The sequence below is a fragment of the Apostichopus japonicus genome, chromosome 8 (assembly GCF_037975245.1).
Source record: "Apostichopus japonicus isolate 1M-3 chromosome 8, ASM3797524v1, whole genome shotgun sequence".
In the NCBI taxonomy this organism is placed as follows: Eukaryota; Metazoa; Echinodermata; class Holothuroidea; order Aspidochirotida; family Stichopodidae; genus Apostichopus; species Apostichopus japonicus.
The window spans coordinates 25152582-25170059 of record NC_092568.1 but is presented as its reverse complement, the minus strand read 5'-3'; the positions used below and the strand labels follow the sequence as shown (position 1 = coordinate 25170059).

General features: G+C 36.0%; 2 protein-coding genes across 2 annotated transcripts in view; one reads left to right on the top strand and one right to left on the bottom strand.

The window, feature by feature from the left end:
* Positions 1–5844: 5844 nt before the first annotated feature.
* LOC139970407 (uncharacterized) lies at positions 5845–8212 on the top strand. Its single transcript, XM_071976055.1, has 6 exons — positions 5845–5900; positions 6844–6891; positions 6988–7611; positions 7704–7751; positions 7800–7847; positions 7940–8212. Exons 1-6 carry the CDS (start codon positions 5845–5847, stop codon positions 8202–8204), a joined length of 1089 nt encoding a protein of 362 aa, XP_071832156.1. The 3' UTR covers positions 8205–8212.
* Positions 8213–9282: 1070 nt separating this feature from the next.
* The window catches only part of LOC139971242 (kinesin-like protein KIF16B), a 28202-nt gene continuing 20006 nt past the window's right edge, over positions 9283–17478 (bottom strand). The window contains exons 24-30 of the mRNA XM_071977535.1: positions 15729–15890; positions 14166–14196; positions 13694–13732; positions 12622–12741; positions 11785–11874; positions 10502–10585; positions 9283–9684 (exon numbers count right to left, since the gene is read on the bottom strand). Of these exons, the coding sequence (XP_071833636.1) occupies positions 9529–9684; positions 10502–10585; positions 11785–11874; positions 12622–12741; positions 13694–13732; positions 14166–14196; positions 15729–15890 (682 nt within the window). The 3' untranslated portion in view covers positions 9283–9528. The remainder of the gene's footprint in view (positions 9685–10501; positions 10586–11784; positions 11875–12621; positions 12742–13693; positions 13733–14165; positions 14197–15728; positions 15891–17478) is intronic.

Genomic DNA, 17478 nt, shown 5'->3' with positions numbered 1-17478 from the left:
CAATAGATACATCTTACTGAGAGTACAAAGGCCGCACACATGAGTTTGAAATCGATTATCTCTAAACACCATAAAAGACAATTAAAAGGAGAAACAAAGGGTTTCTTATCGTCATGTGTGTCTTTAAACTGATCATTGTGTACAAATTATCAATCTTGATAGAAGCAACCACGGCTTCAAAATTCTACATTATTAAAAAAAAAAAAAAAAAGTCGCTCGCTTCAAGATTATTACTACCTCATAAAAAAATCATAGTTCGAGTGTAATTCATTTTGTGCGATTACTGATTTTTAATTGTTCCTCTTGTAAACATATAAGACGAAATGAACCATAATCCTCGGCTCCTCGGTCGAAGAGTCTTGCCAAGTCAAACTTAACGTTACGTTAATAAATGAATCAATTATTGCTTGCCAGTGTTTAACGACAAGGCTTTCTTATAGCCTTTTCTGAATTGAATACAAGATGACGGTTGTATTATTGCTTACACGTATTGTAGAAGATGTAGAAAGAAAAGTATCGTTTATGAACAAGATTATCGAGTTCGAGGGCGAGGGGGATATAAGAGGGTGAGGAGGGGGTGAGGGGTGTAAGAGGGGAGAAGGGGGTCAGGGGGTGCACGAGGCCGAGAAGGGGTGAGGGAGTGTCCAAAGTTACATCAGTTAAATGTTTGCTTTATAATCATTGCATTAGAGGTCTTTATGATCACATTTTCAAACGGTCACGCCCCACCCTCCACCGTATAATAATAATAATAATAATATCCCTGCTCCTAGTATCCCTGCTCTTAGTAGAATGTGTCCAATTGTAAAAATAACAATTTACCTAGTTTGACGTCAGGTCTACGAGTCATGTGTGAGTCTGAAGGTTCAGTTTATGGATGGGGGGGGGGGGGGTGACTTCCAAGGGCTGTGGTACACTTAACTTTGGTATGAAGGGGAAAACCACAAAATCACCTAAAACTGCCCCAACAAAGTGGACCTTCTGTGCATTTTGTACTACTTATTCAAGTATTTGAATGTTGTTTTATTAAATTGCAAAAATTGCAACAACAAAAAAAAAAAAATAAATATATATATATATATAAATATATATATATAGATATATATACACACACACATACATATATATATATAGATATATACACACACACACACACATATATATATATATATATATATATATATATATATATATATATATATATATATATATATATATATATATATATATATATATATATGGCTCATAATTGACAAATAAGGAGTAAAGTTTTAGAAAATATATTGAGACCTTCGTCAGCAATACTTGGCAGTCGAATGAAAAGTACAAAATGTAACACAATGAAAGTATGACGCTAGGTAAGTGTAAATTGCATTGATGGAATTAGAACCAAATAAACCATGACTATACAGGAATCGGATTAAGGAGCAAAGAACGGATTACATATTTTTGTAACTGATAGTTGTTAAGGGGTCCCAAGTCTTTGTTGAAGCCGGTGATGTGAGACATAATACGAAAGATTCAATCGATTTCTTTACTATCAGTTCGGGCTGTCACCGTTTATTGGTGGTATTATGGCATTAAAACTGCATGCTTTCATTCTCCAACTGAAAACGTGTATCTCATTTTCGGACTGAAAACGTGTATTTCATTTTCGGACTGAAAACGTGTATTTTATTTTCGGACTGAAAACTTGTTGGACTGAAAACTTGTCGGACTGAGGGGTGTACCCCAATGAAATGAGCGAGCCCATAGTCATAATACCTGTAGGTACATCGTATACTGCAAGCTTGCTCATACACGTCACACCACAGAAATTTATTCACATTTTTCAACGTCGATTTACATGCCTCGAAGTTAGAAGTATATTGACACATTGGTCTGAGAATGGACATACACAAACTTCAGGACCTTAATGACATGAAAGTTATGTACATATTGGATGAGTTGTTGATAAAAAAAAAGAAGAATCATAGATGACCTTCAAGGGTTACCATGCTAACAATTGTTGAAGGCTTCCATATAAGTATATACTACCCCATATGTACAAGTTTGACTACATGCCATGCTATGGTCGAGTGGATAAAGGCGGTGTTATTAGAAGCAATGAAATCTACCATCTGCAGGGCCGTGGGTCTCACACCTGGCCGGCCATAGTAACTTAGTTGGCTTTTCCATCTAGGAGAAATCCACGGTTCGTCGGTTATCCATCTGAAATGGCTTTTCCCAAATGGACACGCACACGTTGCTATAGGTAAGTTCATAAAATGCCTTCCTAGATTCGATACAGAATATCCATAAGTCATTCCCAGACATTGATGGAAAGCATTTTAATGTTTTTCAAGGAAATGCAAATACAGATAACCGAACAAAAAGTGCAGCAAAGCCAAAAACAGAAACAAACTCGGAAAAAAATCAGAAAAGGGCACAAGGTCTTTGAAGATTAGCTGACGTCTACTCTCTGACGAGTTGACGCGTACAGTGCATGCAACTCACACTTTGGAGGGTGCGATTCACAACTCGAACTTATTGATCATGATTTGTTAACACTCTAATAACTGTGCATTTCCATGTCGGAACATGTGTTTCTCATACACCATGGTGTCTGTATGAACCATTCTCGAACAGATTCAACCTATTTACGTATTAGAGCATATGACGGTCGTGAGCAGATCGGATTCAGAGATCTCGGTGTCTCTCATATACTCAAAAGAAAGGAACTTCCTCTGTTGGTAGAAATTGTGCAATTTTAATAAATTGCGGGTTTGTTGTCCTGTCGTGACAGACAGGACTACTTCTTCCATTTTGGGGTAGGGGGTTGGACGTGTGGATTTAATTGTGAAGGTGTGCTGTGGGGTGTGGTGTACAATTCTATGTGCCCGTTTTCAAATTCTTGAAAAGAAAAGTCGTTGTCACGAGTTCAGCATTCGTTCAGAAGAAATTATTAATTGATATGCCTTGAACAATTATTACATCATACGAAAGAATTTTTCATTCGTTAGGACGCACTAAGCATATGCGTTTTCGAACGGCATGCAGTATTAACGAACTTTGGTAATAAAAGGCAATTGACTTAGATAATAACATTTACTACTCGCCTATATTGCTGACATCCAGGGTTTACGTATATATATATATATATATATATATATATATATATATATATATATATATATATATTTATATATATATATATATATATATATATATATATATATATATATATATATATATATATATATATATATATATATATTTATATATACATATTTAATATATAAATTTATATAAACGTTATTTATTAAGTTTAAGGTAAGTGTTATAATTGTTACCAGCTACTTTGAAAGTGAAAACTATCCCTCTCTGACGCAATCAGGCAATATTGTGTGATAATAAATACGACACGCTGAGAATCATGGATTCTGCTGTTTAATATACGAGCGTAAAATTGAGCTTGCAAGATGATACCACCAAATTTAGCATACACAGAAACCAAGGTCGGTGACATCATATAAAACGACAGGGATAGAAATAAAACGGTCTTTTCAATTCATTCGTAGGTTTTGTACTTTGGCATATGGCGATGAGTTTTGCATATTAAACTACAGAACTTCCATTTACATGCAACTTTTGATGAACGCTGGCTAAATGAAATGCCTGTTTTTCTTAACAGAACCCCTCATTGCAGGGGTGGGGAAGATGGAAGGCGAATTGGGGGAGGGGGCGGCGGGAGGTTAACCCAATGACAGTTTTACACGAGAAGAACACTGATATCAACTGGTGTCAAATTACACTAAAAACCGAGTAATTTTGTTGTTATCCTGAAAATGTATTTTCCACCCAAATTAGTAATAGATAATATAATAAGCACTATCACAATGAAGCTAAGTGATTAAAAAAAAATAGTGGGACCGACAGCACTGAAATTAACAAAGAAAGCAAATGAAAATACAAAGGTTTTAAAGTCAATGTTAAAGGAATGTCAAAGTGTTCATATACATTTATACATACAAAAACATACTTTGTTAAAAATGGCAATGAATGTATGTACTATCCATAGGTGATCATCAACACAAATGACCAGTCACAGGACTCATATTTGAGTAGGGTCAAGGAGGGGTGGGGGAGGTAGGGGTGAGTGAGGAATAGGCTGGTAGAGTACAAATCAAATTTTATTTTGTGTACGTCTAAAATCATCCAGGTTTACAAATTTGATATTACTAACCTTCTGCAGTGTGCTGCATCCTTCGTACAATGCAATTGCTCCCTCACCTCACAAACTGTAAGCTCCTGATACTACGGTTAGATCAAATACGTTTCAAAGCAACATGATGATGAATCAAGACATACTCCTGATTCCCTCTACAATTATAGTACTTTCTACAGTCAAATGACACTTTAATGACATGTTTGGGCTTAAATGTTTGAAATGTCAATGTGTACTTACATTAAAATGATGGTCAGTTTTGACTCGGACACCAGGTAGAAATCTGGAGATGGTTAACACTAGTGTAACCAAAACAGAATAGGGTAGTCAACCACCCCCCCCCCCCAACTAACTTAACCTTATTTATTTCCAATAGCATATCCCTTTGTCTACATATAATTAGTAATATTTGTATATGCTGTATCTGTAATTAATGTTTGGAATCAGACAATCCAACGTTTACACAGTTTACTCCATTTTGGTCAATATTATATTTGACCAAATGTTTTAACTCATCAAATATTACACAACATAAGATTGCAACTGATACACCGAAGACACCCTCCTACATGATATCACTAAATGAGGTTTAATGAACAAGTAAAAAAAATAAAATTGGTTTCCTTTTTGATATTTCATCACCAATTTTCATAGTAATGTTATTGATACACAAATAATAAATCCCCCCCCCCCCCCCATAATTTGCTCTAAAAATGGCATAGCAAAAAACCCTTCATTAAAGTTATATCAACATGCTAGTTTAAGGATGTGTAATAATGGATTATGTAACTTAGCAGAAAGCACATTTATGAAGGGTACAGTTTTTCAAATGCCAGAGGTACAGCTTCAACCCTCCTTTTCCAGTAAGAAGGAACATGAATAATGTGGTGGCAAAATAAATACAAATGAGAATTCAAAATTTTCTTCCCAAAGAAGGAGAAGGAGAGGAAGAGAAACGACCAATCCAAAACCTGTATTTTTATTTTTTACAATCCATTGTTCACTTACCTACCTAAAGCTGTTATTTAATCATCAGAAAATGAAGACACTTCCAATTTCTCCTACCTCCCCTTTTTCCTCCTTCTCAACCAAAAACACCTGCTATATGGCACAGAACCTCATAGAACTACTTAGGAGAAGTTGTTCCATCAACACAACCACCTTTTCCTACAGTACAATCATTGGTGTTAAACATGATCCTACAAGCCACTTTTCTTTCTCAAATTTAAACAATACTGATTGCATTTCCACACAAACCAAAAATACATCATGTTTCTATATATAAACTTTCTTACATAATTTGGGATCTATATTTCTTGCAAGTAACCACACTTTACTAATTCAGCGATACTGTTGTATCACTAGTATAAACCCATTGAAATCCTGCTTTCAACAATTCAATTCTAAAACAATTTGCCACAAGTCTATAAAGTTTGGTTTGTTCTTAATTTCAAAATAAAATACTGACTTTAGGATAATTTCATTCATATATTTTAACTATTCAAAGGCCAATGTTGGTTAAAAACATAAACCACAACTGATCAATGGGGTACAACTACACAGTTAAAAGGAGTTTAAAAAAAAAGAAAACCTCAAATTAGAACTTGACTATGTAAAAGGAAATTTGAGAAACTATTATGCCAGATTACCATGTGAAGAAATACACCGTTAAATTTGTGGTTTTGAATTTAGGGTAAACTAATTCATATATTTTAACTATTCTTAGGTGTTGAAGAGTAAAATGTTGTTTAGTAAACTGCTGAACGAATTGAAATAAAACTGCGAAGTTAAAAGGATATAAGTTATATAGGTGCCTGACATTTCCAACATGGCCAGGATCGTTAAGCTCAGAGAAACTGACTAACAGGCACTCTTTGTACCGTCTATGAAAACTCCAAATAATCAATTATGGAAAATTAATAGATGATATCAGATGAAAATTAGATAATTTATCAACAGCTGCTCCGCTCAAATATACATTACCATAATTAATATATCACATTAGCATAATCATTACGAACATATCCCATTACCATAATCATTAAGAATATCTTACAGCCAAACTGACCTGGTCCATAAACTAAAGAGACGGGTTGGGGAGGGTGATACCCCAGCACATATTGTTAATTAATTACAATTTTCTGAAAAGGTCTCTCGACCCCCCAAATATTTTCTACGCCCACCTTTGAGATGCAACCAACAGCTTGAGGACCACTGGCCTAGGTCATATCCATGCTGTCCCAACATTGGTCTATACAGGCAAACATTTAGCACTGTTTTAGTATCTTTTGAACATTTCTGTTGTTATTGATTTTCACACAAGGTTTTCGAGTAACTTGTGTTAAGAGGTATACCCACTACAACACCATCTGCATTAATGTAACTTGTATTAAAAGGTATGCCCACTACAACACCATCTGCAGTAATGTAACTTGTATTAAAAGGTATGCCCACTACAACACCATCTGCAGTTATGTAACTTGTATTAAAAGGTATGCCCACTACAACACCATCTGCATTAATGTAACTTGTATTAAAAGGTATGCCCACTACAACACCATCTGCAGTAATGTAACTTGTATTAAAAGGTATACCCACTACAACACCATCTGCAGTTATGTAACTTGTATTAAAAGGTATACCCACTACAACACCATCTGCAGTTATGTAACTTGTATTAAAAGGTATACCCACTACAACACCATCTGCAGTTATGTAACTTGTATAAAAAGGTATGCCCACTACAACACCATCTGCAGTAATGTAACTTGTATTAAAAGGTATGCCCACTACAACACCATCTGCAGTAATGTAACTTGTATTAAAAGGTATGCCCACTACAACACCATCTGCAGTAATGTAACTTGTATTAAAAGGTATGCCCACTACAACACCATCTGCAGTAATGTAACTTGTATTAAAAGGTATACCCACTACAACACCATCTGCAGTTATGTAACTTGTATTAAAAGGTATACCCACTACAACACCATCTGCAGTTATGTAACTTGTATTAAAAGGTATGCCCACTACAACACCATCTGCAGTAATGTAACTTGTATTAAAAGGTATGCCCACTACAACACCATCTGCAGTAATGTAACTTGTATTAAAAGGTATGCCCACTACAACACCATCTGCAGTAATGTAACTTGTATTAAAAGGTATGCCCACTACAACACCATCTGCAGTAATGTAACTTGTATTAAAAGGTATGCCCACTACAACACCATCTGCAGTAATGTAACTTGTATTAAAAGGTATGCCCACTACAACACCATCTGCAGTAATGTAACTTGTATTAAAAGGTATGCCCACTACAACACCATCTGCAGTTATGTAACTTGTATTAAAAGGTATGCCCACTACAACACCATCTGCAGTTATGTAACTTGTATTAAAAGGTATGCCCACTACAACACCATCTGCAGTAATGTAACTTGTATTAAAAGGTATGCCCACTACAACACCATCTGCAGTTATGTAACTTTAAAAGGTATACCCACTACAACACCATCTGCAGTAATGTAACTTGTATTAAAAGGTATGCCCACTACAACACCATCTGCAGTTATGTAACTTGTATTAAAAGGTATGCCCACTACAACACCATCTGCAGTAATGTAACTTGTATTAAAAGGTATGCCCACTACAACACCATCTGTAATTTAACTTGTATTAAAAGGTATGCCCACTACAACACCATCTGCAGTATGTAACTTGTATTAAAAGGAATGCCCACTACAACACCATCTGCAGTTACATAACTTGTATTAAAAGGTATGCCCACTACAACACCATCTGTAATGTAACTTGTATTAAAAGGTATGCCCACTACAACACCATCTGCAGTTATGTAACTTGTATTAAAAGGAATGCCCACTACAACACCATCTGCAGTTATATAACTTGTATTAAAAGGTATGCCCACTACAACACCATCTGTAATGTAACTTGTGTTAAGAAAATGGCAAGAAAGCTAATGGTTAGGTCATAAGAGTAGGACTGGGCTTCAAAGATGGTTCAAATTAATTTTTGTAGGTTAAATGAAAATTTAACAAAAGGTGAACAATATGACAGGCACAAATTCACAGCATCAATTCACCAACCATGTGTAGCTCAAATTAATGTGCAGACAAACAAACAAAATATTTAGAACCATTTGCAGAAATATTTTTAAAAACGTAAATTTTTCTTCCTAATCCTTGTCAAGATTGCACTAAGAATTGTTATTACATGGCTCATGGAGAAAGAAAAATAAAAGTTCCAAAAAGGCACAGATAAATGGAAGACCCTCATATTTCTAATTAAAAAATAACGTTTGACCTAAAATTCAAAACGGCCCCTAAAAGCGTTTTTATTGAAGTGAACTACTAACCAGTCAAGCCAGACAAATTAGATTTAAAGTTCAGTCACCAACCACAGGACCTCTTGAAAACATATTTTATGGCAAGAAGATTGCAAAAGTATCATTAATCAATAAAAAATACCCACCTAGCAGTTCAAGGCTTTCCTTTTCAAAATAAAGTATACAAAACACGATTCTATTGACAAGTACTTACACCAAGTAAAATAGTTTAAATTCTTATTATTATCTCATCTTCTTAAGATGCACCTAATGTCGTCACACTGTTCAAAACATGAAATTCGCCACATGATGTAAAGAGAAACTCATTTGGCCAACTCCTGCATTAATAGCTTTGTCCCCTTGACAAAATTTAAAGGCTGAATTCTTTTACTTTATATTCCTTATCTGTGATTTCACTTAGGGCCTACATTAACATGTTTTCTATTTCTTTCTTTTTTAAATCGTTTGAATTAATATTTCCTTCATTTATTTATTTCCTTCATTTAGGGGGGGGGGGGACTGGGGGAGGTTATGTAAAAATATAAAGGTGTATATCACTATCAGGGAAGACATATCTTTAGCGAGACATGATTTCTTTATGTGAGTCATGCACCAGAATTGTACACTGTGTGTCAATAGCAAGAAAAATGTCCCAGTTGTGTAAGGCGAAGCAGGGAAACACTACTTGAGGTTTAACGTGTAGTAGTCATTGAGTGACAATACAGATTATAACACAATCTAATATATCACCAAAAAAATGTATTCGATTCACCACTTTAAAAGCTCTGTGACGGGACAAGCATACTACGACCCCAAGTTTATATAAGTTGGACCAAATGAGTTGTTTCTTTTTACAGCCTCTGTTTTACGTGTTATATATCTATATTTTTATTTGTCTGTTTATTTAAGAAGTACTGAACGGAGAATTTCAATACTGGTTTAAAACGTCTTCCAGCCATCATCATCATCACCATCATCCGCTCACATATTTAGTCTCTTCAAAAGCGCCCTTTCGGAAGAAATAGGAAAAGTCACAGAGTTCCTGTTTGGATAATATTCTGCCTGGTCCTGGAGCAATTGGACAGACTGGAATCTTCTGGCAAATAGTAAGGAAATTTTGAAGGTAGTTCTGAAGAGGACAAAAGTATCAAGAAAATTAGTAAACGCTTTCCATTAACTTGTAAAATGGGAAGAATAAGAACAATTTATAACGCAATCAAACGATTATCCTAGTTGTTGGCAGTTTGAGTGGTGTCGAACCATCTGGTTCAGGAGAACGACCTTGCCAGACACTTTTAAGTGTTTAAACATCTGTCACATCTGTGTCTAAACGAATGTATCGTTAAGAAAAAGATGAAAGAAAAATAAATATCCGTTGAAGAGGCCTGCTAAGTAGCAGCTGAAAAATAAATGTTTTCTTTGTATTAATTCAAATTTTGACCTTTGATTTGTTTGTTGCAGTGAAATAAAATATTAAACCCAGCTTTTGCATTTAAGAACAATGTGTTTGAACTCAGTGATTAGTAAACATGTACAAATGTCATGTGGTAATTTTGAACCTTCTTTGGGCATAATTTTTGATCAACAAATAGCATACAGAATGGGAGAATATACCTGCTTCAAGTATTTTCAATGCTGTTTTTGCTCAGAATTTTACGCAATGATGTGCCAATCATTTGTCGTAAGGCCATTCTGTATGTTAGCTTATCCTCACACTTGATAAAATGTTGTACTTTGTAAACTGACCATGAAAATAAAATCTACGGATAAACCTTGACAAATTGGTTCTGATGATATCTTTAGCGAATGGAATAAGATCAAATATGACTATAAGAGAAGATTTCAAGTGAGTGGCCAAGGGTATTGTACATTCAAATCAATATTCCATTTGGCACAAGTCTACTCTGAAATAAAGATCCAAACTTTACAAAACAAGAAACAAATACCTCTAGATCAGCTCTCCTCTTCTGAATAACTTTTTCTGATCTGTTTCCCAAAAACCTCTTTGGGGGAAACTGGAGTGCACCAATCTGGGAATAAACAAAATGCAACATAAAAGCCAATAGGAGGTATGTTCAGTATATCCAGGTTACAACTTCCAAAACATTCTCCATCTTCGTTTTTCCATTTCATATTTCAGACACAAAAAGGATATCACATTGACTGGCACCTAGGATAGTTTGACATTGTTTTTTGTCCATTGCAGATTTAGATGGAGCACGTACATGAATCAAATGCATATTTCTACCAAACAATCTCAATTATTTTTTGGCATTTTCATAGCAGACAATACTTCCCATAACATATATGATACATGATATGACTGGGTGTGGGGGTGGGGAAGGGTAGGAGGTATGTTATACATTCTACTTAAGGCAGCATGATACATTCAATTACATCAGTCTTCTTAAACCTCTCTTGGCACTTATGTGCACTCAATATCACTCAATAATGACGATGTATTATTTTGCCAAATTTTTGGCCTATTTGTAGTGATTGGCATCTGTTTATTCTGTTTCTGTTTACAACTTTTTTGTTTCAAACCTTAAAGAAAACCAAACCCAAATGCAGTCTAATCTTTGTACAGCATCTGTTGGCAAACCATCTTTAAGCATAAATTAGAATATGAGATTGATGAGTTAGTACAGTGCAAAGTCTTCATCTGTTCATTTAGTATTACAACTGCACGTGAACTATTCTCCTCACCACAGTGAATAATTCTCCTCATGACAGTTAGCTATTTTCCTTATCACAGTGTACTATTCTCCTCATCGCAGTGAACTATTCTCCTCATTACAGTGAACTATTCTCCTTATCACAGTGAACTATTCTCCTCATGACAGTGAACTATTCTCCTCATGACAGTGAACTATTCTCCTCATCACAGTGAACTATTCTCCTCATCACAGTGAACTATTCTCCTCGCCACAGTGAACTATTCTCATCATCACAGTGAACTATACTCCTCATGACAGTGAACTATTCTCCTCATGACAGTGAACTATTCTCCTCATCACAGTGAACTATTCTCCTCATGGCAGTGAACTATTCTCCTCATCACAGTGAACTATTCTCCTCACAACAGTGCACTATTCTCCTCATCACAGTGAACTATTCTCCTCATCACAGTGAGCTATTTCTCCTCATAACAGTGAACTATTCTCTGTTATGACGTGCATATGCCCTGGATCATTTTCCCAATCACAGATATTGAAACTATTAAACAAACCTGTGGGTACTTTTGCTTCATGTAGTCGTGCAGCTCTCGGAATTTGCTGTATCGACGATAAACTACCCAGCCGTCATCCAAAACTGAAACCTGTGGGTAACAATTTATAATGGTATTTGATGGCTCTATGTTCATTTATTTTATAAGAAACTCCAAAAAATAAAGAAGGAATTACATAATATGAAATAGGACTTCATGGAATGCACAATTTTGAACTCATTTTTGAACTTCATTAATTGGTTAGCACTATTTTCATACACCTTTTTGTTTATTAATTAATTAATATTGAGGATTTATAAAGTACAGACATATCGTTCGATAACGTGCTCAAGATATCACAGTATTACCCTGGTCAACCTTAATCTGTCAAACAAAGAGACAATCCCTCCACATTGGCAGCAGCTAAACAGCCCCCAACTGACAACTTATCTCACAGGTCCCCATTTATACACCTGGGTGAAGAGAGGCAGCAGATATTAAAGTGCCTTGCCCAAGGACACAACGTAATGATCAGGCCAGGGCTCGAACCTGCAAGCCTTAGATCACAAGTCCACTACCTTAACCAATTGACCACAACGCTCTCACTATCTCTCCTACATGAAAAAATTTACATGCCAGCACGTCTCCAAAGCAGTAAACCAAAGCAGTAAAAATGATTGAGTTGAAAATTCTTAGATGAATTTTCTGACCCATACACACATTGGCAGAGGTATTTTGCATTTTGCCAGTGAGTATAATGCAAAAAAAACAAAACAATTACTTGCAGAAATAATCAAAAGTGGATTTTTTTTAAAGATGTGACATCCCAAGCTGGGCTATCTCACGGTTAAGACTCACATGAACTTCAAAGACGTAGAAAGAATCCCAGCCATGTCCTCGAAGCATGAACTTTGGGATTGTGACTCTTATAGGGTCCCTGAGGTCAGCAGTATTGGGGGTCAAAGGTTGATCAATAACCTAAAGAAATGAACCATAACAAAATATGAGATCATTTTGACATTTGTCCCAAATCTTATTGTAAAACACCCAGTATACAACAGTGTCATTGTCGGTGCTCTCTTTGCAACCAAATAATTGTACAGGACAGGAAAAAACAATACAGATAAAGGGACGTTGTAGGCTGTCAGTTCTGCTCGTAAACTGTCGAGTTGGATTAGGAATCCAGACAGTGCTGTACCTTCCACACATGTGCACTTATTTATGACTATCACAGGATTGGGAGCGCCACTTGTGTACCAAATACAAAGACATGCAATTGGCCAGTGCCATTCACTGAACAGTGTGCGAAAGTAACACATGCCCAAAACCTTGTTGGATGAAATATATTATGTACAACAGCCAAATTGGCCCTAGGAGTTGCTTATATACTTTGATCAAAAACATGTTTTGAACTTGTTATATGAATGCGTAATGCATCTCTCTCTCTCTCTCTCGAGCAAACAGCCTTCATATTGTGATAATAGTGATAATATTGTCCGCAATAAGTTGAAAAAAAATACTCATCTACAATTGGATAGTTTTACAGTCATTTTCCTTTTCATTATCATATGCAGAAGAGGCGAGGATGATAACTACTACCAACATAAAAATGAGTCAGCTTGGATATTGATGGTGCTAACCAGAAAGATGAAAATAATTAATATGAGCTAATTATATTAGCATTCATTCATGCTATAATTATTATCATTGCACAATTATGGATCATTAATTGTATTTGGGAGATACTATCATCTCACAACTGGTGATTCTCTGGCACGAAGAAATGACTACAGGTGCAAGAAACTTACTGTGCTGTGGTTGCATCATAACTGGTTTACTTCTCTATTTGCTCGAACATAACCAACAATTTAAAATGACCTACTGACCAATGCCTGTATTAGTAAGTGTTCTGTTTCTATGACAACATTACCTGCAGAATCCTTCTAGCTGGATCAACTCTACCATCATTCTATTAAAAAAATGGGAAAATAAATGAGAAATGTACCAGACAAGTTCAGTTTTATGTATCAAATGTATCAATTTAACAAATTCTGAAACAGCAAACAAATGACTGGCTAGAACCGGCCACACCAGTGATCTCAGAAAAATCATTTTTGTGATCTAATCGATATATCGCACAAAGTCAGACCTCATGCATACTCATTAATACCAGGAGTACCAGTCAGAAAGTAAAAGTACCTTTGCATACTATGTAACCAATTATTATACCTTACAACTTTGGGGCATAAAGTTGGATAAAATCAGAAATTTAATACACATAATAGAAGTTTGCTTGTAGATAATTGTACTTCACAAATGAATTCATAAAGATATATTAACAGTAATCTGGTCCGATCACGTATCATTTAGTTGAAGATAACCAAAAGAAATAGAGTACATACCACCTCTGAGACCGAATTGCTGCGTACAGTACTGCATAAGAAATGGACAAAGACAACAAACAGAGTATGAGTTGTGTGAGTATGAGTTTGTGTGAGTATGAGTTTGTGTGAGTATGAGTTTGTGTCTGTGCTATTCTGGATGGTTATACGTAATTTCTGTTCAAAACCCACCATACCATACTTCAACCATTCTATAGGGCCCATCTTCCCTTCAGCATCTCAGCCATACTACAATAGCCCCCTCAATTTCAAACCATTTGTGATACTCGGTACGAATAGCCTACGGAACACACACTGTAACGAACTCAGTGAGTAATTAACTTTTCTTGTACGGACACACAACGCACACGTGGTGAATTGAATAGGTATACAAACCTCATCGCATAACAATATGGCGCCTAAGGGAAACAACAGTGGCTTGGAAAAGGAGAGGGGACTTGCTAGGGAATGGCGGCAGAAAGGGAAAACAAATAAAGAAACTGACTCTACTACATCTATACATATATATGTAGCCTATATAAAACAATAACAATTAACGTATGCATGGTGTTAGTGTAGCTTTAAACATCTTTTAAAAAAAAAATGGGGAGAGGGAACGGAACAAACTTTCGGAACACCCTATACATACTTTAGTCATTTCTACATATTTTAGTCATTCTACATATTTTAGTCATTATTTTCTGAGATCAGTATCCTTTTTTTTATCTTATAGGTCTACAAATTGAGAAGCACTCACTACTGTTTATAACTATACCACCAATAATTGGCATCTACTGACCTCAAATGACCTTTTTTATTATTCCTTTTGTCATGGTAACATATCCATCTCTACCTCACTTCTCTCCAGAGTTTTCACATGGAGGGCCACACAAAAAGTTAGGCTACTCTACTAGCAATGTACATAAACCACTTTCCACCGTTTAAGCTCAATACTTGGATACACTCACCTTAATATCCATGGCAACCATTCACCATACTTATATATCTCACCGTAGCTTTTCCTGCAGTTTATCTAAGATACCTATATATCCCTCAATAACTTTTTATTATTAAGTTCTCCTCTACTAGCAATGTACATAAACCACTTTCCACCAATTAGCTTAATACTTGGATACTCCCACCTTAATTTCCATGGCAACCATTCACCATACTTACATTTCTCACCTTAACTTTTCCTGCAGTTTATCTAAGACCTAGATATCCTGAAATAAATTGTTCTTATTCACAATGACTAGATGTCTCACCTTAACATTTCCTGCAGTTTATCTAAGATACCTAGATATCCCACAATAACTATTTTCTTATTCACAATGACTAGATGTCTCCCCTTAGTTTTTCCTGCAGTTTATCTAAGATACCTAGATATCCAAACACTAGATGTCTCACCTTAATTTTTCCTGCTGTTTATCTAAGATACCTAGATATCCAAACACTAGATGTCTCACCTTAATTTTTCCTGCTGTTTATCTAAGATACCTAGATATCCAAACACTAAATGTCTCACCTTATTTTTTCCTGCTGTTTATCTAAGATACCTAGATATCCAAACACTAGATGCCTCACCTTAATTTTTCCTGCAGTTCCTGCAGTTCTTTCTGATGTTCTTTCCTCATCTCGTCCATCATCTCTTCCCTCTCTTTTTGTTCTTGCTGTCTCTCCTTCTGCCTCGTCTCATTTTCTTCTGTCAACCGGACCTGGACCTGTTCCTCAATTAACTTCTGCATTCTAAAGGAAACAAGTGGAGGACCTTACTGTGCTTTTTGAAGTAAACTTAAAATGAAATATACCGAGCAATAGAAAAAAACAATGAAAAATCATCACCTTCCCCCCCCCCACCCCCCAAATCCACTGCACTATCACCATATAACAAAACTTCTAGTCGGACTTGTAATACTAGCTGGACACCATGAGTGAGAGTAGGAGTAAATTAACATTGGTATGAGATTTTGAGTACAAGTCTCTAAGCACAACTACTAGTGCTCTCATCCATATTAGATTTCCCGAAAAGCCTCAAGTACTAGAGTGAGTACCAATCCATGAGAGTGAATACAAGTACAGATTCACTACAAATCACATATCACGCTATTCAATGCTGCCTTCATATCACACTATTCAAGGCTGCCTTCATATCGCGCTATTCAATGCTGCCTTCATGTCACACTATTCAATGCTGCCTTCATATCACACTATTCAATGCTGCCTTCATATCACACTATTCAATGCTGCCTTCATATCACGCTATTCAATGCTGCCTTCATATCACACTGTTCAATGCTGCCTTCATATCACACTATTCAATGCTGCCTTCATATCATGCTATGCAATGCTGCCTTCATATCACACTATTCAATGCTGCCTTCATATCACGCTATTCAATGCTGCCTTCATATCACGCTATTAAATGCTGCCTTCATATCACGCTATTTAATGCTGCCTTCATATCACGCTATTCAATGCTGCCATCACATCACACTATTCAATGCTGCCTTCATATCACGCTATTTAATGTTGCCTTCACGTCACGCTATTCAATACTGCCTTCACGTCACGCTATTCAATGCTGCCTTCACGTCACGCTACCCAATGTTGCCTTCACGTCATGCTACTCAATGTTGCCTTTACGTCACACTATTCAATGCTGCCTTCATATCACACTATTCAATGTTGCCTTCACGTCACCCTATTCAATACTGCCTTCATATCATACTATTCAATGCTGCCTTCATATCATACTATTCAATGCTGCCTTCATATCACACTATTCAATGCTGCCTTCATATCACGCTATTCAATACTGCCTTCATATCACACTATTCAATGCTGCATTCATATCACGCTATTCAATGCTGCATTCATATCACACTATTCAATGCTGCCTTCATATCACACTATTCAATGCTGTCTTCATATCACACTATTCAATGCTGCCTTCATGTCACGCTATTCAATACTGCCTTCATATCACACTATTCAATGCTGCCTTCATATCACGCTATTCAATGCTGCCTTCATATCACACTGTTCAATGCTGCCTTCATATCACACTATTCAATGCTGCCTTCATATCATGCTATGCAATGCTGCCTTCATATCACACTATTCAATGCTGCCTTCATATCACGCTATTCAATGCTGCCTTCATATCACGCTATTAAATGCTGCCTTCATATCACGCTATTCAATGCTGCCTTCATATCACGCTATTTAATGCTGCCTTCATATCACGCTATTCAATGCTGCCATCACATCACACTATTCAATGCTGCCTTCATATCACGCTATTTAATGTTGCCTTCACGTCACACTATTCAAT